The 24,488-nt window shown below is 46.3% G+C and overlaps 1 protein-coding gene across 1 annotated transcript in view; it reads right to left on the bottom strand.

The window, feature by feature from the left end:
• LOC124007815 (zinc finger protein 638-like) overlaps positions 1-22,151 on the bottom strand; it is a 47,053-nt gene extending 24,902 nt beyond the window's left edge. Inside the window, exons 1-11 of the mRNA XM_046318590.1 lie at positions 22,049-22,151; positions 16,800-18,663; positions 15,368-15,429; positions 14,560-14,598; positions 13,759-14,058; positions 11,620-11,741; positions 6,528-6,724; positions 4,404-4,547; positions 3,095-3,252; positions 1,206-1,374; positions 486-629 (exon numbers count right to left, since the gene is read on the bottom strand). Of these exons, the coding sequence (XP_046174546.1) occupies positions 486-629; positions 1,206-1,374; positions 3,095-3,252; positions 4,404-4,547; positions 6,528-6,724; positions 11,620-11,741; positions 13,759-14,058; positions 14,560-14,598; positions 15,368-15,429; positions 16,800-18,437 (2,973 nt within the window). The 5' untranslated portion in view covers positions 18,438-18,663; positions 22,049-22,151. The remainder of the gene's footprint in view (positions 1-485; positions 630-1,205; positions 1,375-3,094; positions 3,253-4,403; positions 4,548-6,527; positions 6,725-11,619; positions 11,742-13,758; positions 14,059-14,559; positions 14,599-15,367; positions 15,430-16,799; positions 18,664-22,048) is intronic.
• Between the last annotated feature and the right edge of the window lie 2,337 nt (positions 22,152-24,488).

The raw sequence follows: 24,488 nt of genomic DNA, 5'->3' as shown, positions 1-24,488 counted from the left end.
CACTGCATCAACAACAACAACAACAGACACCCAAGTTATGGTACTGCATCAACAACAGACACCCAAGTTACAGTACTGCATCAACAACAGACACCCAAGTTACAGTACTGCATCAACAACAGACACCCAAGTTACAGTACTGCATCAACAACAGACACCCAAGTTACAGTACTGCATCAACAACAGACACCCAAGTTACAGTACTGCATCAACAACAGACACCCAAGTTACAGTACTGCATCAACAACAGACACCCAAGTTACAGTACTGCATCAACAACAGACACCCAAGTTACAGTACTGCATCAACAACAGACACCCAAGTTACAGTACTGCATCAACAACAGACACCCAAGTTACAGTACTGCATCAACAACAGACACCCAAGTTAAGGTACTGCATCAACAACAACAACAGACAGGGACAGAGACACACAGGGACAGAGACACACAGGGACAGAGACAGAGAGACAAACAGCCAACCTACCCATCTCTGGTTGGGCAGAATGAAACAGTTGTAGAGTCCAGGTTTATATCCGTAAGGCTTCACCAGAGCCAGAACATCTTCCTCTGTATAGCCAGTTTCTGGTAAACCTTCGATCTTCACAAACCGATTATTCGCAATGTCAGGCTAAACATGGAAAAGAGGAGAGGGAGAAACACGGATCAGTTTGTTTCTGACCCCATAGATACAGGTTCAGAGTCACCGATAATTCATGCTTCTGACCCCATAGATACAGGTTCAGAGCCACCGATAATTCATGTTTCTGACCCCATAGACCCAGGTTCAGAGTCACCGATAATTCATGTTTGACCCCATAGACCCAGGTTCAGAGTCACCGATAATTCATGTTTCTCGGTTTTTAATGTCGTGAAGCCGAAGACATATTTTCTAATTATAATTACAGGGACAAATATGACTTTATTTAGGGCCATACGACTGAAAACATACGGCACGTTTCAGATAGAGATCTGGCCCCGCCCGGTGCGTGACCTAAACACCTCCTGGGCCCTGCTCCAGTGACCTGGCATATTGCCTCGCTGAACGCGCTCTGACAAAGGCTGCTGGGACTTTGGCTTGTTTACTCCTTCTACCTGCTCGCTACAAGTCCTTAGTGTCTAGAGATCTGGAGCTCACAGACACTCCCTGGAGAGACACCAGTGCTTTTGTGTGTAAAGATTAGAGAAGAAGAAGACCAAAACGTACCTGCTGAGGACCGAGGGGACTTTTCCCCTTGGACTTGGTATTAGATCCACACACCTTGGGTGCGTTCTTGGTACCGGCAGTTTGCGGTTTAGTTGCGGTCGTTGAAGACTTGGTAGATGTTTTAGTTGACTTGGTGGTGCCGGTCTGGGACTGGGCTGCTGTCGCTTTCCTGAGAGAGAGAGCGAGAGAGGGGAAGAGCGAGAGAGAGAGGGGAAGAGAGAGGGGAAGAGAGAGGGGAAAAGAGAGAGAGAGAGAGGGGAAGAGAGAGAGAGAGAGGGGAGAGAGAGAGAGAGAGAGAGAGAGAGGGGAAGAGAGGGGAAGAGAGAGAGAGAGAGGGGAAGAGAGAGAGAGGGAAGAGAGAGAGAGAGAGAGAGAGAGAGAGAGAGAGGGAAGAGAGAGAGAGAGAGAGGGGAGAGAGAGAGAGAGAGGGAGAGAGAGAGAGAGAGAGAGGGGAGAGAGAGAGAGAGAGAGGGGAGAGAGAGAGAGAGAGAGGGGAAGAGAGAGAGAGAGAGAGGGGAAGAGAGAGAGAGAGAGAGGGGAAGAGAGAGAGAGAGAGAGGGGAAGAGAGAGAGAGAGAGGGGAAGAGAGAGAGAGAGAGAAGAGAGAGAGAGAGAGAGAGAGAGAGAGAGAGGGAAGAGAGAGAGAGAGAGAGAGAGGGGAAGAGAGAGAGAGAGAGAGGGAAGAGAGAGAGAGGGGAAGAGAGAGAGAGAGAGAGAGAGAGAGAGAGAGAGAGAGAGAGGGGGAAGAGAGAGAGAGAGAGGGGGAAGAGAGAGAGAGAGAGGGGGGAAGAGAGAGAGAGAGAGGGGGGAAGAGAGAGAGAGAGAGAGGGGGGAAGAGAGAGAGAGAGAGGGGGAAGAGAGAGAGAGAGAGGGGGGAAGAGAGAGAGAGAGAGAGAGGGAAGAGAGAGAGAGAGAGAGAGGGAGGGGAAGAGAGAGAGAGAGGGAGGGGAAGAGAGAGAGAGAGGGAGGGGAAGAGAGAGAGAGAGGGAGGGGAAGAGAGAGAGAGAGGGAGGGGAAGAGAGAGAGAGGGAGGGGAACCTTAATGAATAAAATGTTGAAAAGGCCAGCGTTGACGTCCACCATGTTAGTGACGGTGCCGACTAATGAGATGATAAACTTAACAGAGAACAAAAACAAATGGTCTTTTATACCCATTTAATGAATGATCTCACACTGTATATATAGAGTTGATTAATTATACACTGAATATATAGAGTTGATTAATTATACACTGAATATATAGAGTTGATTAATTATATACTGAATATATAGAGTTGATTAATTATATACTGAATATATAGAGTTGATTAATTATACACTGAATATATAGAGTTGACTAACGATCTCACACTGAATATATAGAGTTGACTAACGATCTCACACTGAATATATAGAGTTGACTAATTATATACTGAATATATAGAGTTGATTAATTATATACTGAATATAGAGTTGATTAACAATCTCACACCAAATATATAGAGTTGATTAATTATATACTGAATATATAGAGTTGATTAATTATATACTGAATATATAGAGTTAATGATCTCACACTGAATATATAGAGTTGACTAACGATGTCGTAGTGAATATATAGAGTTGACTAACGATGTCGTAGTGAATATATAGAGTGAATGATGTCATAGTGAATATATAGAGTTAACTAATGATGTCATAGTGAATATATAGAGTTGACTAATGATGTCATAGTGAATATATAGAGTTAACTAATGATGTCATGGTGAATATATAGAGTTGACTAATGATGTCATGGTGAATATATAGAGTTGACTAATGATGTCATAGTGAATATATAGAGTTAACTAATGATGTCATAGTGAATATATAGAGTTAACTAATGATGTCATAGTGAATATATAGAGTTACTTTTCAGAAGAAGACTTCTTGTCCCGGTCCAGTTCCTTTGAGTCCTCCAGCAGAGTCTCTTCCTCCATCCGTACGATAACGACCTGGCCTCTGATGGTCAGGGTCTTACAGTTAGCCAGCAGTCTGGCATCCTCCTCTTTCTCAAACATTACTGATGCCTACGGGGGGGTGGAGAGAGAGGGGGATGAGAGAGGGAGGGAGGGGGAGTGGGAGAGAGAGGGAGGTGGAGAGAGGAGAGAGAGGGGGATGAGAGAGGGAGGGAGGGGGAGTGGAGAGAGGGGGAGGAGAGAGGAGAGAGAGAGGGGTGGGGCGAGAGAGAGAGAGGGGGGTGGAGAGAGAGAGAGAGAGAGAGAGAGAGAGAGAGAGAGGGGGGTGGAGAGAGAGAGAGGGTGGAGAGAGAGAGGGGGTGGAGAGAGAGAGAGAGGGGGTGGAGAGAGAGAGAGGGGGGTGGAGAGAAAAAGAGAGAGGAGAGCGAGAGAGGGAGAGAGAGAGCGAGGGGGTGGAGAGAGAGAGAGAAAGAGAGAGGATGGAGAGAGGGAGGGACCGGGCCAGAGAGGGAGGGACCGGGCCAGAGAGGGAGGGACCGGGCCAGAGAGGGAGGGACCGGGCCAGAGAGGGAGGGACCGGGCCAGAGAGGGAGGGACCGGGCCAAAGAGGGAGGGACCGGGCCAAAGAGGGAAAGAGAGATGTATTTGTGGTTGATTAGTTGTGTCTATGTAACAGTGTCCAGTTTTAATAACCTCCTAGTGGGGACTGGGGGGTTCACCAACAAGGGGAAGGACTGGGGGGGGGGGGGGGGTTCACCAACAAGGGGAAGGACTGGAGGGGGCACCAACAAGGGGAAGGACTGGAGGGGGGGGTCACCAACAAGGGGAAGGACTGGGGGGGGGGGGGGTTCACCAACAAGGGGAAGGACTGGGGGGGGTTCACCAACAAGGGGAAGGACTGGAGGGGGGAGGTTCACCAACAAGGGGAAGGACTGGAGGGGGCACCAACAAGGGGAAGGACTGGAGGGGGCACCAACAAGGGGAAGGACTGGGGGGGGGGGGGTTCATAAAGAGACAATAAAGAGGTAATAACAGGTGGAATAGAGACAATAAGGGGTACTCTACATTGAAATCGAGACAATAAGGGGTACTCTACATTGAAATCGAGACAATAAGGGGTACTCTACATTGAAATAGAGACTATAAGGGGTACTCTACATTGAAATAGAGACTATAAGGGGTACTCTACATTGAAATAGAGACTATAAGGGGTACTCTACATTGAAATAGAGACTATAAGGAGTACTCTACATCTAATGTACCTGCTGTATGGACTTGAGCAGGATGATGTTGTTGATCTTTCCGAAGGGTTCTACGGCCTTCATCACCTCATCATGAGCTGTGTGCTGAGGGATATTCATCAGTTTTAACAGAGTTGAGGTCCCTGGGCCTCGTTTCTTCTTGGTCTAGAGGACAGGAGGAGAGAGAGAGGTACTGTTAGTCAGCTGTGTGTAGGGTATATTCTTTAGTCTTAACAGAGCTTAGGTCCCTGGGCCTCATTTCTTCTTAGTCTAGAGAAAACAGGAGGAGAGAGAGAGAGAGGACAGGAGGAGGAGAGAGAGGACAGGAGGAGGAGAGAGAGGACAGGAGGAGGAGAGAGAGGACAGGAGGAGGAGAGAGAGGACAGGAGGAGGAGAGAGAGGACAGGAGGAGGAGAGAGAGGACAGGAGGAGGAGAGAGAGGACAGGAGGAGGAGAGAGAGGACAGGAGGAGGAGAGAGAGGACAGGAGGAGGAGAGAGAGGACAGGAGGAGAGAGGACATGAGGAGAGAGGACAGGAGGAGGAGAGAGGACAGGAGGAAAGAGAGAGGACAGGAGGAAAGAGAGAGGACATGAGGAGAGAGAGGACAGAAGGTGTAGTTTGTGTTTGATATTGTGTCTCCACTGAGTGTCTCAGTCTAAACGTATTATTGAACATGGACATCTGCTGATGTAAAAAAAGATATTGATCAATACATTTGATCATTGATCAATACATTTGATTTGATTGACAGTTTGTGGGTAAGAACAGAAGGTCAGAGAAGTAGCCACTCCTACTACTAACGATTAATGAGAAGAAACAGTCACACAGACTTGCGATGTTGTCATAGACATCAATTTCTCCCTGCTTGCCTTGCTTCTTCTTTTGATTTTTTTAACATTTCATTTTTAACCTTTATTTAACCAGGCAAGTCAGTTAAGAACAAATTCTTATTTTCAATGACGGCCTAGGAACAGTGGGTTAACTGCCTGTTCAGGGGCAGAACGACAGATTTGTACCTTGTCAGCTCGGGGATATGAACTTGCAACCTTTCGGTTGCTAGTCCAACGCTCTAACCACTAGGCTACCCTGCCGCCCCATTGCAAAACACAATTTCAATCGTCTCAGATATTGAAATTATGCTTTACAGCAATCCAAACGTTTGTGTAAATTTATCTATAGCCTAGCATAGCATTATGTACACTTAGCATCAGGAAGCTTGGTCACGAAAATCAGAAAAGCAATCCAATTAATCGTTTACCTTTGATGATCTTCAGATGTTTTCACTCACAAGACTCCCACTCACAATAAATGTTCCTTTTGTTCCATAAAGATTATTTTTATATCCAAAACACCTCCGTTTGTTTGTCGCGTTATGTTCAGAAATCCACAGGAAAGAGCGGTCACGACAACGCAGACAAAAATTCAAAATAGTTTCCATAATGTCTACAGAAACATGTCAAACGTTTTTTAAAATCAATCCTCAGGTTGTTTAAAAAAATATGTAATCGATAATATATCAACCGTAAATGTCTTTCACAGTAGGAGAGGGGAAAACTATACCTATCCAAAGTCTGTTGTCATCAACCGAGTGTGTAGGTTTTTCAATAACAGCGGGAGGAACAATGGCCGCTTTACTCTGTTGCGCAAAAACTCACTCTGAGAGCCCCCACCTATCCACTTACGCAATGTGATCTTTCACGCTCATTTTTCAAAATAAAAGCCTGAAACTATGTCTAAAAACTGTTGACACCTTGACACCTTAAGGAATCCATAGAAAAAGGAATATGGTTGATATCCCTTTAAATGGAGGATAGGCATGCATAGGAACAGAAGGGTTTCAAAATAAGAGTCACTTCCTGATTGGATTTTCCTCAGGGTTTCGCCTGCAATATCAGTTCTGTTATACTCACAGACAATATTTTGACAGTTTTGGAAACTTTAGAGTGTTTCCTATCCAATACTAATAATAATATGTATAATATATACATCCTAAGCTGTCAATTATATGCATATTCTAGCATCTGGTCCTGAGAAATAGGCTGTTTACTTTGGGAACGTTATTTTTCCAAACATAAAAATAGTGCCCCCTAGCTTCGAGAGGTTTTAACAGTTTCATTTAAACATCTGGAAGACAAAATACACACCTTGGTAGAAGTGGAGCTGGATGACTTTGAGGGAGAGGACGATTTCCTGGTTGATGACCTTCCAGAGGCACCTCCCTTCGAGGAGGAAGAGGAGGAGGCAGCGGCTCCCTTCTTCTTGGCGAGCTCTGCCAGGAGCGCGGGGGCGAGGGACTGCATCATAACTTCTAGACTGGTGTTCTCCGTCAGGGAGAGGCCAGCTGGAAGGGGAGACATGGGTTACAGAGAGAGACCAGCTGGAAGGGGAGGGGGAGATATGGGTTACAGAGAGGCCAGCTGGAAGGGGAGACATGGGTTACAGAGAGGCCAGCTGGAAGGGGAGACATGGGTTATAGAGAGGCCAGCTGGAAGGGGAGACATGGGTTATAGAGAGGCCAGCTGGAAGGGGAGACATGGGTTATAGAGAGGCCAGCTGGAAGGGGAGACATGGGTTATAGAGAGGCCAGCTGGAAGGGGAGACATGGGTTATAGAGAGGCCAGCTGGAAGGGGAGACATGGGTTACAGAGAGGCCAGCTGGAAGGGGAGACATGGGTTACAGAGAGGCCAGCTGGAAGGGGAGACATGGGTTATAGAGAGGCCAGCTGGAAGGGGAGACATGGGTTATAGAGAGGCCAGCTGGAAGGGGAGACATGGGTTATAGAGAGGCCAGCTGGAAGGGGAGACATGGGTTATAGAGAGGCCAGATGGAAGGGGAGACATGGGTTATAGAGAGGCCAGCTGGAAGGGGAGACATGGGTTACAGAGAGAGGCCAGCTGGAAGGGGAGACATGGGTTAGAGAGAAGCCAGCTGGAAGGGGAGGGGGAGACATGGATTAGACAGAGGCCAGCTGGAAGGGGAGACATGGGTTAGAGAGAGGCCAGCTGGAAGGGGAGGGGGAGACATGGGTTAGAGAGAGGCCAGCTGGAAGGGGAGACATGGGTTACAGAGAGAAGCCAGCTGGAAGGGGAGGCATGGGTTACAGAGAGAGGCCAGCTGGAAGGGGAGGCATGGGTTACAGAGAGAGGCCAGCTGGAAGGGGAGACATGGGTTACAGAGAGAGGCCAGCTGGAAGGGGAGACATGGGTTACAGAGAGAGGCCAGCTGGAAGGGGAGACATGGGTTACAGAGAGAGGTCAGCTGGAAGGGGAGACATGGGTAACAGAGAGAGGCCAGCTGGAAGGGGAGACATGGGTTAGAGAGAGGCCAGCTGGAAGGGGAGACATGGGTTACAGAGAGGCCAGCTGGAAGGGGAAGGGGAGACATGGGTAACACAGAGGCCAGCTGGAAGGGGAGACATGGGTTATAGAGAGGCCAGCTGGAAGGGGAGACATGGGTTATAGAGAGGCCAGCTGGAAGGGGAGACATGGGTTACAGAGAGAGGCCAGCTGGAAGGGGAGACATGGGTTAGAGAGAGGCCAGCTGGAAGGGGAGACATGGGTTACAGAGAGGCCAGCTGGAAGGGGAAGGGGAGACGTGGGTAACACAGAGGCCAGCTGGAAGGGGAGACATGGGTTACAGAGAGAGGTCAGCTGGAAGGGGAGACATGGGTAATAGAGAGGCCAGCTGGAAGGGGAGACATGGGTTACAGAGAGAGGCCAGCTGGAAGGGGAGACATGGGTAACAGAGAGAGGCTAGCTGGAAGGGGAGACATGGGTAACAGAGAGGCCAGCTGGAAGGGGAGACATGGGTAACAGAGAGAGGCCAGCTGGAAGGGGAGACATGGGTTACAGAGAGAGGCCAGCTGGAAGGGGAGACATGGGTTACAGAGAGAGGCCAGCTGGAAGGGGAGAAATGGGTTACAGAGAGAGGCCAGCTGGAAGGGGAGACATGGGTTAGAGAGAGGCCAGCTGGAAGGGGAGACATGGGTTACAGAGAGGCCAGCTGGAAGGGGAAGGGGAGACGTGGGTAACACAGAGGCCAGCTGGAAGGGGAGACATGGGTTACAGAGAGAGGTCAGCTGGAAGGGGAGACATGGATAATAGAGAGGCCAGCTGGAAGGGGAGACATGGGTTACAGAGAGAGGCCAGCTGGAAGGGGAGACATGGGTAACAGAGAGAGGCTAGCTGGAAGGGGAGACATGGGTAACAGAGAGGCCAGCTGGAAGGGGAGACATGGGTAACAGAGAGAGGCCAGCTGGAAGGGGAGACATGGGTTACAGAGAGAGGCCAGCTGGAAGGGGAGACATGGGTTACAGAGAGAGGCCAGCTGGAAGGGGAGACATGGGTTACAGAGAGAGGCTAGCTGGAAGGGGAGACATGGGTTACAGAGAGAGGCCAGCTGGAAGGGGAGACATGGGTTACAGAGAGAGGCCAGCTGGAAGGGGAGACATGGGTTACAGAGAGAGGCCAGCTGGAAGGGGAGACATGGGTTACAGAGAGAGGCCAGCTGGAAGGGGAGACTTGGGTTACAGAGAGAGGCCAGCTGGAAGGGGAGACTTGGGTTACAGAGAGAGGCCAGCTGGAAGGGGAGACATGGGTAACAGAGAGAGGCCAGCTGGAAGGGGAGACATGGGTAACAGAGAGAGGCCAGCTGGAAGGGGAGACATGGGTAACAGAGAGAGGCCAGCTGGAAGGGGAGACATGGGTAACAGAGAGAGGCCAGCTGGAAGGGGAGACATGGGTTACAGAGAGGCCAGCTGGAAGGGGAGACATGGGTTACAGAGAGGCCAGCTGGAAGGGGAGACATGGGTTACAGAGAGAGGCCAGCTGGAAGGGGAAGGGGAGACATGGGTTACAGAGAGAGGTCAGCTGGAAGGGGAGACATGGGTAACAGAGAGGCCAGCTGGAAGGGGAGACATGGGTTACAGAGAGAGGCCAGCTGGAAGGGGAGACATGGGTAACAGAGAGAGGCCAGCTGGAAGGGGAGACATGGGTTACAGAGAGAGGCCAGCTGGAAGGGGAGACATAGGTTACAGAGAGAGGCCAGCTGGAAGGGGAGACATGGGTTACAGAGAGAGGCCAGCTGGAAGGGGAAGGGGAGACATGGGTTACAGAGAGAGGTCAGCTGGAAGGGGAGACATGGGTAACAGAGAGAGGCCAGCTGGAAGGGGAGACATGGGTAACAGAGAGGCCAGCTGGAAGGGGAGACATGGGTAACAGAGAGGCGAGCTGGAAGGGGAGACATGGGTAACAGAGAGAGGCCAGCTGGAAGGGGAGGGGGAGACATGGGTTACAGAGAGAGGCCAGCTGGAAGGGGAGACATGGGTTACAGAGAGAGGCCAGCTGGAAGGGGAGACATGGGTTACAGAGGCCAGCTGGAAGGGGAGACATGGGTTAGAAAGGCCAGCTGGAAGGGGAGACATGGGTTAGAAAGGCCAGCTGGAAGGGGAGACATGGGTTACAGAGGCCAGCTGGCAGGGGAGACATGGGTTAGAAAGGCCAGCTGGAAGGGGAGACATGGGTTAGAAAGGCCAGCTGGAAGGGGAGACATGGGTTAGAGAGGCCAGCTGGAAGGGGAGACATGGGCTACAGAGAGGCCAGCTGGAAGGGGAGACATGGGCTAGAGAGGCCAGCTGGAAGGGGAGACATGGGCTAGAGAGGCCAGCTGGAAGGGGAGACATGGGCTAGAGAGGCCAGCTGGAAGGGGAGACATGGGTTAGAGAGGCCAGCTGGAAAAGGGAGGGGGAGACATGGGTTACAGAGAGGCCAGCTGGAAGGGGAGGGGGGGACATGGGTTACAGAGAGAGGCCAGCTGGAAGGGGAGACATGGGTAACAGAGAGAGGCCAGCTGGAAGGGGAGGGTAAAACACTCAAATGAACATTAAAAAAATCCCCATCAACATCTGTCTGTTTAGGCATGAGCCATTATTTTTTGCAGCCTTCATGTCGGCCTTCTGCACCTGTGGCAGAACTACAGAGCCGTTTGTCCAGTCCAGGAGAACATCCCGAAAATCCATCTTCTCGCAAAAATAGCGTCAGAATGGTTTGTGCCTACAAAACTAATATTAGCCTAACTAACCACCGTGAGGGTGACCCAGTCACGGACTCTCTGCTACCGCACGGCAAGCGGTACCGGAGCACCACGTCTGGGTCCAAGAGGCTTCGAAACAGCTTCTATCACCAAGACTAATGAACATCTCAAAAGTCAGACTATTTGCATTGCTACCCTGTTATTACCTCTGCAGAGTCATGACTAATTGACTGTGCAAGTTCTCCCACTTAAAAAGATGGCCCTGTAATTTTCATCGAACTATGACGACAAGATGAGAAAAACAAATGCAGAAAATCACATTGTAGGATTTTTAACGAATTTATTAGCAAATTATGGTGGAAAATAAGTATTTGGTTAATAACAAAAGTTTATCTCAATACTTTGTTATATACCATTTGTTGGCAATGACAGTACTGTCAATACTCTATTACCTCGACTAACCGATTCCCCCGCACATTGACTCTGTACCGATACCCCCTGTATATAGCCTCCACATTGACTCTGTACCGTACCCCCTGTATATAGCCTCCACATTGACTCTGTACCGTCATACCCTGTATATAGCCTCCACATTGACTCTGTACCGTCATACCCTGTATATAGCCTCCACATTGACTCTGTACCGTCATACCCTGTATATAGCCTCCACATTGACTCTGTACCGTCATACCCTGTATATAGCCTCCACATTGACTCTGTACCGTCATACCCTGTATATAGCCTCCACATTGACTCTGTACCGTCATACCCTGTATATAGCCTCCACATTGACTCTGTACCGTAATACCCTGTATATAGCCTCCACATTGACTCTGTACCATAACACCCTGTATATAGCCTCCACATTGACTCTGTACCGTCATACCCTGTATATAGCCTCCACATTGACTCTGTACCGGTACCCCCTGTATATAGCCTCCACATTGACTCTGTACCGGTACACCCTGTATATAGCCTCCACATTGACTCTGTACCGTAACACCCTGTATATAGCCTCGCTGTTGTTATTTACTGCTCTGTAATTATTTGTTATTTTACTTTTCTTAAAATGAAAAATGACTCCAGTGTGTGTAGTGTGTGTGTGTGTGTGTGTGTGTCTCACCAGATGACTCCAGTGTGTGTGTGTGTGTCTCACCAGATGACTCCAGTGTGTGTGTGTGTGTGTGTGTGTGTGTGTGTCTCACCAGATGACTCCAGTAGTTTCTTGGCCAGTCTCTCAGCACTGTTAGACTTCGGCAGGCTCCTCCTCCTCGTCGTCTCCCGACGTTCCCTCGCTCTCTCCCGCTCATAGCTCCTCGAGCGCGACCTGAATGAAGGAATAGGAATATTCATATTAACATATTAATATAACATATTAACTAATTAAAGAGATGAATATTCATACATATTAACTAATTAAATAGATGAATATTCATCATATTAACTCATTGAAGATATTAATAAACATATTAACTCATTAAAGAGATGAATATTCATACATATTAACTCATTGAAGAGATGAATATTCATACATATTAACTCATTAAAGAGATGAATATTCATACATATTAACTCATTAAAGAGATGCATATTCATACATATTAACTCATTAAAGAGATGAATATTCATACATATTAACTCATTAAAGAGAGGAATATTCATACATATTAACTCATTAAAGAGATGCATATTCATACATATTAACTCATTTAACTTCTTTGGGACTGGGGGGCATTATTGAGTAGCTTGGATGAATAAGGTTCCCAGAGTAAACTACCTCAGCCATAAAAGCCAGAATATGCATATAATTAGTAGATTGGGGGGGGGGGGGGAAACACTCTGAAGTTTCTAAAACTGTTTGAATGATGTCTGTGAGTAATACAGATGGCGAAAACCTGAGAAAAAAATCCAACCAGGAAGTGGGAAATCTGAGGTTTGTAGTTTTTCCAACTCATTGCCTATCGAATATACAGTTTCTATCAGGTCATAATGCATTTCCATCCACTAGAACAGTCTTTCAAACCTTGTTTCAGGCTTCTACTGTGAAGTGGGCGAATGAGAGGGGGACTGAGTCAGAGGTCTGCCAGAGTGGCATGAGCTGGTCACGCACGTTCATGTGAGAAGGACCTGCATTTCACTGCATTTCTAAAAGACAAAGGAATTCTCCGGTTGGAACATTATTGAAGATTTGCGATAAAAACATCCTAAAGATGGATTCTATACATCGTTTGACATGTTTCTACGGTCTGTAACAGGAACTTTTGACTTTGTCTGCTCCTAGTGATCGAGCTTCATGATTACCGGGCAAAACTCGAAGGAATTTGTTTCTAATATGGACTTTGTCTGAACTTTCGCCTGCGCATCGTGAGTTTGGATTGTGTACTAAACGCGAACAAAAAGGAGGCATTTGGACATAAATGATGGACTTTATCGAACAAAAACAAACATTTGTTGTGGAACTGGGATTCCTGGGAGTGCATTCTGATGAAGATCATCATCAAAGGTAAGTGAATATTTATAATGTTATTTCTGACTTCTGTTGACTACACAACATGGCAGATATCTGTATGGCTTGTTGTGTTGTCTGAGCGCTGTACTCAGATTATTGCATGGTTTGCTTTTTCCGTAGTTTAAAAAAAAATCTGACACAGCGGTTGCATTAAGAAGAAGTGTATCTATAATTCCATGCATAACAGTTGTATCTTTTATCAATGTTTATTATGAGTTATTCTGTGAATTGATGTGGCTCTCTGCAAAATCACCGGATGTTTTGGAACTACTAAACATAACGCAAACTGAAATTTTTGGATATAAATATGAACTTTATCGAACAAAACATACGTGTGTTGTGTAACATGAAGTCCTATGAGTGTCATCTGATGAAGATCAAAGGTTAGTGATTCATTTTATCTCTATTTCAGCTTTTTGTGACTCCTCTCTTTGGCTGGAAAAATGGTTGTGTTTTTCTGTGTCTAGGTGGTGACCTAACATAATTTTTTGGTTTGCTTTCGCAGTAAAGCCTTTTTGAAATCGGACAGTGTGGCTGGATTTACAACAAGAGTATCTTTAAAATGGTGAAAAATACTTGTATATTTGAGGAATTTTAATTGAGGAATTTCTGTTGTTTTGAATTTGGAGCCATGCAATTTCCCTGGATGTTGGCGAGGTGGGACGCTACAGTCCCAGAGAAGTTAAGAGAGGAATATTCATACATATTGACTCATTCAAAAATAGGAATATTCATACATATTAACTCATTAAAGAGAGAAATATTCATACATATTAACTCATTAAAGAGAGGAATATTCATACATATTAACTCATTTAAAAGTCTGTAATCTTACCTCCGGGATGAAGAAGCTGTCTGAGGTCGACGTTCCTGATCCCGGTGGGAAGACGACGAGGCCGGAGGGTCACGTTCTCTCTCCCTGCCCCGAAGTGAACCCGGAGACCGGGAACGCCGGGTGGTGGTGTTGTGTCGACGTTCGCGGGATCGTTCCCTGGATCGAGGTCGGCGAGTAGAGGAGGAAGGGGTGTGGTAGGAGAAGGAGCGAAGAGGAGAAGGAGAGCGAGACCAGGATGAAGAACGGGAGGCGGAGCGTGTTGTCCGACGGCGCTTGGAGGACAACAGGCTGCTTTCATTTCTACTAGGAGCAGGGGAGAGAGGAAGAGAGAGGGAGGAAAGGAGAGAGGAAAGGGAGAAAGAGGGGGAGGAAAGGAGAGAGAGGAAAGGAGAGAGAGGAAAGGAGAAAAGGGGAAAGAGGAAAGGAGAGAGAGGAAACGAGAAAGAGGAAAGGAAAGGGGAAAGAGGAAAGGGGAAAGAGGAAAGGAGAGAGAGAGAGAGGAAAGGAGAGAGAGAGAGAGAGAGAGGAAAGGAGAGAGAGAGAGAGGAAAGGAAAGAGAGAGAGAGGAAAGGAGAGAGAGGAAAGGAGAGAGAGGAAAGGGGAGAGGAGGAGGGTGAGAGAAGGAAGAGGTGGTCAGGCTGATGAAGTTATTCTGGTTGGTAACGTAAAGGATGAAAAGAGGAGTGTTTATATACTTCCAACAGACGCTAAGACTCAACTTGCTAAACCATTCAGTCAGCAGTGACCTAAATTGGACGTTTAATGACCTATTATAGAGCACAGTACAGATCTGGGACTCACCGTGATACAGCGACAGTTTCCACGTTCCAGTCGGGATACCTGGAAGGAGGAAGTGGATCAGGTGACTGGCACAAGCTACAACGTGAGGTCATCAGTGGACGTAGATTTAAATTCCTGTTTCCGTGATTTTCCTCGCATCTAAATCTCCGCTCATTATTCTCAACTGTATTGGAAAAGATGTCAACGGCCCACTCAAGACTTTTTCCTCCAGTGGGATTTTTTTTTTTTTTGAATTTTACCCCTTTTTCTCCCCATTTCCGTGGTATCCAATTGTTTAGTAGCTACTATCTTGTCTCATCGCTACAACTCCCGTACGGGCGCGGGAGAGACGAAGGTTGAAAGTCATGCGTCCTCCGATACACAACCCAACCAAGCCGCACTGCTTCTTAACACAGCGCGCATCCAACCCGGAAGCTAGCCGCACCAATGTGTCGGAGGAAACACTGCGCACCTGGCAACCTTGGTTAGCACTGCGCCCGGCCCACCACAGGAGTCGCTGGTGCGCGATGAGACAAGGATTTCCCTACTGGCCAAACCCTCCCTAACCCAGACGACACTAGGCCAATTGTGCGTCGCCCCACGGACCTCCCGGTCGCGGCCGGTTACGACAGAGCCTGGGCGTGAACCCAGATTCTCTGGTGGCACAGCTGGCGCTGCAGTACAGCGCCCTTAACCACTGCTCCACCCGGGAGGCCCTCCAGTGGGTTTTTTGAGGAGGAGATGAGGGGGGAGGATACAAGGGATTGAGGGGGGGGGGGGGATCTGAGAAAAGAGAGAAGTGAAATATAAAAGAGGGAAGAAGACTCACGATTTCCTGAGTAGACGGCAATTCTCAAGGTGGAGACCGGTGTTTTGATGCTCAATCCAGTTCTGTTGATCAAAACAGCAAACAGAGACAATCAGTCTGGATCTTCATCATCATCCTCCTCCTCACCTCTCAACATCACCAATAACCCCCCAATAACTCCTCTAAATCAAGCACGTTCAATACAATTTTTCAACAGTCCAATTTCTTTCTGCTTTCATAGCAGGAGTTGATTTATACAATGTTGGGGGAAAAAAATAACATGGTAAAAATAGGCTCTCTGTTCTACCAAGAAAAAGATTAACGACATGGAAAAAGTCTGATGCTGGAGAGAAAAAAAAATGGCAGCATCTGGAATCTTCCAGGGTTCTTCTCTGGAACGGATCCTCTCAGCAGCCATCTTCTTCCCAAAAAACAACGTACTTCCCAAAATGACTAAATCAATTGTATATTTAAAGAAAATTAAAAGGCAGTAAGTAGTGTGTTGTGTCACTGGTTTAAACACAAGGGTATAAAACAATGATATCAGGGTTTGAGTAAAAAAAACATTAAGATTAAATAGTCCATTAATTCACAACGGTCGATGTCTAGAGATGGAGCCTAAACTTCCTGGTTTCTGGACAGCACTGTGACATCAGCTGATTAATGAAGGGCTTCAAAAATACATTTGATTGGTTGGTTGATTGATTGATGGTTGTTCTCTGGCAGCTTCTCATCTTGTCGTTGGTTGTATCGTCTTCGAGCACTCGTCCTCCTCAAGACAAATCCCGGTCATCGAAAGTCACAAATAAAACTGCATTTTATAACGGAATGTCTTATTCTTTACAAACAAATGACAATATTTCAAGGTTTAAAAAGAAAAAAGAAATATTTTTTTTTTTAATCTTGTGACATTACACAATTTTCAATAACGAAGAATAATGTTGAATTCAGTCCAGGATTCGATGTCTTCATATTCCGAGGAGAAAATATTTTTTTATACAAAAAATAAAATAAGCTTTTCTCTTTTATTTAATGATTTTCCTTTTAGAACGTCTCAACTCACCGTGAAATACATGATCGCAACAAGAAGCAAAAGTCTTGAGTTACAACATGAGGTTCAACAATATATATATATATTTCTTTTAAAGGCACACAATCAGAATGGAGAGGTTCAGAACTGGGTTCAAATACTATTTGAGATTTCAAATACTTTATATGTACTTGATTGAACCCCTGAAACTGAAACAGCTGGAGGCGTTTCTGGAGGGCTAAAACACCTGGTCTATTATCCGGGACTGAAACAGACATGGGATACCAGGTAGAAACATAAACATAAAAATTGTATTTTGGCCTTCCAGGAAAGAAAAATCAACCAGTGCTCAAAGTATAACAATCTCAAACAGTATTTAGAATCCAGGTCAAGACAGGAATGGCAACAGAAAAACTAACTCACCTTTAGCTGGGCACATTCTATGTTACAGAGAGAACAGGTATGAGGAAAGAATCTGGGAGAAGCTGCGGAGTAATCGCTCATCATGGTCGGGGTTGGTAACCTCTTCGTCATCATCATCATCGGGGGAGGTAGGTTCATCTGCTGGTGCATGGAGGGCATCGGACCAATCCGGGGCGGAGGAAAAGTCACCGGGACATGACCAGGAGGTGGGATTGACGGGTTCATGATGGGGAATATGGAAGGCCAAATGGGGGGTGTCGTGGGAGGAGGAACCCCGACCGGGACACCTCCAACCCTGAGTCCTGGAATTCCGATCCCACCTCCACCACCAAGAACCACCAGGCCAGACCGGGGCTGAGCGTGGCCCCGAGCGTTTCTTTGATTCTGGGACGCCAGGAGTCGGTTGAGTCCTTGGTCTCCGCTGCGGACAGGGATGTTCATGGGCTTGGATTCTGCTTTAGAGGATGAGCCGTGGGTTTTGAGGTTCTGCTGGGGTTGGCTGGAAGGTTGAGGAAGGCCGATGCGAGAGCCCACATCTGTCATGGGGATGGGGCTCTGGACCGCAGGGCTGTGGATGTGCTGCTGTTGGGTACGCTGCTTGGAAAGGTCGGAGGTCATGGAATGGCCGGCGTACCCGCTCAGCGAGTCTCTGACCATGTCATATTTTGGCTTCTCTTTCGGGAGCGGATTGTGCGAGCTGTAATTATCGGGTTGGCTATTATCGCCATCATCATAACTGTCGTATTTAGTAGCACGAGAATGTTCGTAATCGATCACTTTGCTCTGTCCTCCACCACCGTGGTCGGATCCTGGGCCAGGTCCACCGCCTACCTTGGGCCGAGGGTCCACATCCATAGTTCTATTGGCCTTACGGATGCGGATGTCTCTGAGGATGAAGGGCAGGTTCTCTGGGGTCAGTTGATCGTCTGGGTAGTGGCTGAGGAGCTCCAGGTCTTCGTTGGACAACCCGAAACTCGCCAGGATGCTGCTGGCGGACTCAGACGTGTACCGGGCTGGACGAGAGGCTGCGGACGAGGCGCTCATGGGGGCCTCGGAACCTCTGGAGGTGGACCCCAGCACTCCCGCACCTCCAAACCCAGAGGTTTGGCTTTGGTACTGAGGAAGGGTGGAGGAGAAGAGTTTGGAGGAAGCAGACTGGGTCTGGAAGCCAGACCAGGGGTCCATGGAACTTTGCTGGTCGCTGGAGGTCCGGCCAGGGGTGTAACCTCCCAGTCCTCCCCCAGACGAGAGCTCGTCCATGGGGTCACGACTTAGGCGAAGGTCTTGGGCGTCCAGTGAGACCTGCTGGTTCTTATTCTGCTGCATCAACTTGCTGAGCAGCCTCACCTCCTCTCTGGCCCCGCGGATGTGGTGGTCTATGGAGGTCTCCATCTCCGGGGTCATGCCGGTCGATCTCTGCCCCGGGTCATACCCCATCTGCTGGGCCACCATCGAGGACATCATGCCTCCCTGGCCGGAGGAACCACCACCACCAGACCCCAGACCAAGGCGGGAGGCCCCCAGAGGGTCCCTTCCGACCTGGGATTGTGTGAGTCCGTACTGCCCCATCTGGGCGGCAGATCTCTGGGCCTGTGAAGAGTACTGATCCCCTAAGGGGTTATATAGGGGACGGGACATGTTATTGACGGTAGCTGCTGCTGTGAGGAGGTTGATGGAGGTGAGTGGAGGGTGGTGGGGGGGGTCGGTGGCAGAAGTGGAGGTTGCAGCGGTAACGAGCTGGGCCAGCTGCAGGGAGGCGTGGCCTAAGAGGAGCTGCAGGGGCGGGATCCCAACTCCCAGCCCTCCAATCGGATTCAGCGGGCTGGAAAGGGGAGCAGCGCAACGATCCAATAGCAACGCAAAGCTGAAAGAGTTGGAGAGGAGAAACACACAGGAGGGTTACTGGTTGGTCTTCTCTCTGGCTCGCCCTGGGACAGGTCTATGGACAGTAGTAATCAAACTGGAAAGCAGACTGGATTTCTGTGATTGATCGGTTTGGTCAGTTTCAAGTCTATTCCACACTGAAACACTTTTCACATCAGTTGTGTGTCAAACTGTTCTAGAACAGCTTCTAGAACATCATCAGGGTTCTGTTGGTTAGGTCAGAGCAGAAGAAGACAGTTCCTGCATCTTCACTGGAGGAAAGAAAAACAGCAAGCAAACAGGGAACAGACAGGAGGGGGAGAAGTAGTCATCGTGAAAAACATACAACATTATTTTACAAACTCCATGCACTGCTTTTGTGAAATTTGCAAGATTGCAAGCAGCTTAAAAAAAAAAACATTTCCTGTTGGAAAACCTAAATATTTCAGCAGCAAACATTTTATTATTATCGTCATCATCATCATTAAGCAATGAAACCAACAACTTCTATAACAGCAACATATTAAAATGGTGGGAAACACACTCCGTCAAACCTCCTACAAAACGCAGTCTCTTAAATAGCCACCTTTTAATAGCTGAGAAAGAGCAAACATTTCAAACATCTGGTCTAAATGGATTGTCTGCGAGGTTACCACGGGGACGGGGACTAACGCCATGTCACCACGGGCACTAACGCCATGTTACCACGGGGACTGATGCCATGTTACCACGGGGACTGACGCCATGTTATACCACGGGGACTGACGCCATGTTACCACGGGGACTGACGCCATGTTACCACGGGGACTAACGCCATGTTATACCACGGGGACTAACGCCATGTTACCACGGGGACTAACGCCATGTTATACCACGGGGACTAAAGCCATGTTATACCACGGGGACTAACGCCATGTTATACCACGGGGACTAAAGCCATGTTATACCACGGGGACTAACGACATGTTATACCACGGGGACTAACGCCATGTTACCACGGGGACTAACGCCATGTTATACAACGGGGACTAACGCCATGTTATACCATGTTATACACGGGGGGGACTAACGCCATGTTATACCACGGGGGGACTAACGCCATGTTTACCACGGGGACTAACGCCATGTTATACCACGGGGACTAACGCCATGTTATACCACGGGACTAACGCCATGTTATACCACATGTTATACCACGGGGACTAACGCCATGTTATACCACGGGGACTAACGCCATGTTATACCACGGGGACTAACGCCATGTTATACCACGGGGACTAACGCCATGTTATACCACGGGGACTAACGCCATGTTATACCACGGGGACTAACGCCATGTTATACCACGGGGACTAACGCCATGTTATACCACGGGGACTGACGCCATGTTATACCACGGGGACTAACGCCATGTTACCACGGGGACTAACGCCATGTTATACCACGGGGACTAAAGCCATGTTACCACGGGGACTAACGCCATGTTACCACGGGGACGGGGACTAACACCATGTTACCACGGGGACTAACGCCATGTTACCATGGGGACGGGGACTAACATTGAATTGTCTACTAAATATAAAAAGGCAAAAAAACTAACAAACGTGGAGCTAAAAGATGTGTCATTTGATAAATGTTCTTAGGGGGAAAAAACAGTGTTTGGACTTGGTCGTCCTGGCGACAGATTTTTTTTTACATTTCATTTTTAACCTTTATTTAACTAGGCAAGTCAGTTAAGAACATATTCTTATTTTCAATAACGGCCTTGGAACAGTGGGTATATCTGTCCGTTCAGGGGCAGAACGACAGATTTGTACCTTGTCAGCTCGGGGATTTGAACTTGCAACCTTTCAGTTACTAGTCCAACACGCTAACCACCAGGCTGCCCTGCCGCCCCGGTTGCAGTATCCGGGTAAAGACTCGGCCAGCATGCGCCAGGCTAGCCTGAGCAGTGTCCTCATTTGACATAAACAGCATCTGCTCGTTCATTGGTCATGTGCACACCACAAGGTGCAAGAAGCTAGCCACCGAGCCAGATGGCTGATTAGCTCGTGTTACAACTCACAACTTAGAGAGGATATCAATACAAATTCACAAATAATTAGAAAACTCTGACATATGCAAACTATTAGCTAGCTAACAGAAATGTAGTGGCTAGTCCCACACTTTACAGGCTGCAAAATATTAGCTAGCTAGCATTGCTAGCCAAACAATCATGTGCATACGACAGCCAGTCCCCCCCCCATCCAGAAGGAAGTTTTGTAATGCATATTAAAAAATCATAGAGATTTCACAGAAAACCGGAAGATTGTTTTTTGGTTAGGCTGTGATAAGGACGATCACTGGGATCCCGAGAGGTGCAGCTGTCTAAGGCACTGCGTCTCAGTGCTAGAGGAGTCACTACAGACCCTGGTTCGAATCCTGGGCTGTATCACAACCTTGTTTTGATTGGGAGTCCCATAAAGTTAGATCAAAGCTGAATAAATGTCTTGGAAGATCACATAATGCTAAAAATGAGTAACATTTCAACATTACAGATCCAAATTGAATAGCATAGCCTGATATCCCACTGCCTTTCGTTTCCAATGGAAACACATTAGTCATTGTGGGCAGAACAAGCTAGAGATCCTATTGGCTCATTCCAGCTCATTCGCCGTTAGGGAACGCCTACTCTGAGGTGCAATAACTCAAATCACCTTAATTAAACACTCAAACAATCAAACATTTAAACCTTTGACAAAAGCTTTTTTTTTTTTTTAAAACGTCTACAAAACATAGTCTGTTCGTAACAGAAAACTGTGTTGAGATTAAATGTTTCATCGATGCCAAAATGTGAAGAATATCGGCCCAAATCCACCTGGTTCCTCCTTCTCCCACTGCGCTTCCTCTCACTACCATATTTGGTAAGAGTGAGAGAAAAAACGCCAAGCGGATGCTTCACATTTATACAACTTCACATTACATCCGGTGAAATTATCTGTCTCATTCTTCTATCTGTGGAGAAACATCTCGCTTCGCCTCTTTCTCTTGAGTTACACCATGAACAGGGGCTGTGTTTTGGAAGGGGAGGGGTGCTGCACACAATATATATATATATCTGTATCTAGGCTACACTGTCCTACGGAATGTCCCGCATTTGGGCATTTAAAATGTGGTCACCCTAAGACGTGATTGATCACAGCTGCCTTTCGCGTCTTAGACTTTACGAAAAACATCAGCCCTCCATTTTGTATTTCCTTGTATCGTGTTGCATTAAGCGCCGCATGCGACAGAGGACACAAACCCGAGTTTCTACTTCCAGCCAGCGGTATTGTCCGTTTTAAAATCACACATACGAACAACAACTCATCTCTTCTGTCTTGTGAAATAGGGTTTTTGTTACATACCTTCTGTTATTTTCTATGGAGAAATGTCGTACTTGTCTTTTTCTCTCCAAAAGCGAATCCACGGACGCTCTTGACTGGCAATTTGCGCATGCGCATTCGACTATCTCACCCGAACAACGTCATAGACCTAACCCAATGAAAACAGAGTAGTTGATTGGATGGTCGAAACGTCGAAGTGAGGGGAAGTCTGCTTACTTAGGTTTCATCAACTGTTCAGAAATCCATATTCCTCCCTAAAATCTCACCAGAAGGAACAGGTTGATGATTTCAGCCATGGTATTCTCATTTTCCTTATGTTGTTTACCTAACAAGTATCAGGTGACTATTTTAAAGGAATACTCAGATATTTCAATTCATTAGTTTGTTCTTGTATGATCAGAAGTCCTATTTTGTTTATAAACTTACGAAGAAGATTGAAAGCTGAATTTATGTTTTATGTATACAGTAACTAAGATACTGTTTTAAATGGCATACAGGTCTGCTTTGACTTTACACGGTTATTGTTCTATTTAGTTATTAATACTTATTTCCAAAAAAAGGTCTTAGGAACGTTTTATATGTAAAACATTTTGTTATTCAATTATTTTATGATCAGTTTTCATATGTATATGTACTTAAAATAGTAGGTACCCTTTTATTTAAATTATTATTTGTTTTATTTCTCAGAATAGTTCCTGATTCCACTAAAGAGGGTTTTTAGTCTCTCTTACTACAAGAACCCTTGGTTTGGTCTTGAACATAATTTCCAGTTGAGTTGAATTTCAAAGGTTATGGAATAAGCTATTTTCACTTTAAATCGACTTAAATGGTGCAGATCTCGGTTCCTTATCGTTTACGTTCACTGCTCCTACGTCTTTGACTCATCCTACTACAGTTTATACTTTTATATAATCTTTGTTGTTTTGTCTTTGTCTATATTATCTCTTAATGCTAGGGGGTTACGAAACAGTGTGAAGCGCAAGGCCTTATTTTTATTTGCTAAACAATTTCGAACAGATTTTTGCTTTTTTCAAGAGTCTCACTCAATTTCTGCTGATGCCAACTTCTGGAGGTCACAGTGGGGCAACGATATTTGGCTTTCCCATGGATCTGAACGCTCTGCTGGTGTCACTACAATGAAAAATACCTTTGGTGGTAATATTCTACACTCGGAATGTGACCCCTTTGGTCACTTTATTTGTCTTGTGATCAGTTACAATGACATTACACTCATTACTGTAAACTTCTACGGGTACAACACCAAACATGAGAATGATGAGTTGCTTGAAACTATAGAGAAACATATACTTCATTGGTTATCTACATTTCCCAATTCGTTATTATTGATAGGAGGGGACTTTAACATTACAATAGATAACTCAACTGATAGATGGCCCCCAGGTAGGCCAACCAATCAGAATTTGGGTTTAATACTTTTTATGGAAAAGTTTGATCTTACTGATATATGGAGAGAGAGGTTTCCGGCCGACAGATCATTCACTAACAAAACAGGCTCCAGACAATCCAGAATAGATTTTTGGCTTATATCCAAATGTATTGATAGTGAGTGTGTTACTACAAATATTTGTACTACTCCCCTCACAGACCATAAGGCTATTTACATTGATATCAAAATATTTACCCCTGATATGAACCTTGGTAGATTATCCTACTGGAAGCTAAATAGCTCATTATTAAATAATGATATAGTTACATTTGAGGTTAAAGATCTGCTCTCACACTTTTGGGAAAGGGCTTGTGAAGAAAAATCTTATTGCAAGAACTGGGAGCTCTTTAAATTTGAGGTGTCCAAATATCTTAGAAAATATGGTAGTGATCTTGCTAAGACCAGAAGAGCTGAGGAGGACAAGGTGATCATTAAGATAACTTCCCTTTCTCTGAGGTCCCCAGCCGGCTTCTCGGGGGAGGAGAAGATGGAACTAATTGAGTTACAAAATAAACTGGATAATATATATAAATTAAAAGCAGAAGGAGCCTTTATTAGATCTAGAAAAAAATGGATTGAGGAGGGAGAACAGAATTCATCCTATTTCTTCAGACTTGAGAAATTTCACTCTAAAAATAACACTATCCATAAGTTAAAGATTGATGGTGTTATTACAGATGACCAAAAATTAATCGCTAAATACTGCAGCAATTTTTACAGAAAATTGTATAGCTCTACGTACTGTCAGGAATCCAGAGATATGTTTTTTAACTCACTGAATAATGTTCACTCTATCAGTGATATAGAATCTAAACAGTGTGATGAACCCATCAAAGTTGAAGAGATTATAGAGTCTATCAAACATCTAAAGAACAATAAATCACCAGGTGTTGATGGAATTACATCAGAATTTTACAAATTATTTTCTGAACAAGTAGCTCCCTTCCTATTCGAAGTCTTTTTAGAGAGTATTAAATTATTATTATATTATATATTATTAAAAACAATGTTCTC

The sequence above is a fragment of the Oncorhynchus gorbuscha genome, linkage group LG21 (genome assembly GCF_021184085.1).
Source record: "Oncorhynchus gorbuscha isolate QuinsamMale2020 ecotype Even-year linkage group LG21, OgorEven_v1.0, whole genome shotgun sequence".
Taxonomy (NCBI): domain Eukaryota; kingdom Metazoa; phylum Chordata; class Actinopteri; order Salmoniformes; family Salmonidae; genus Oncorhynchus; species Oncorhynchus gorbuscha.
The sequence above is the reverse complement of the archived record's forward strand: the minus strand, read 5'-3'. Positions and strand labels throughout refer to the sequence as shown.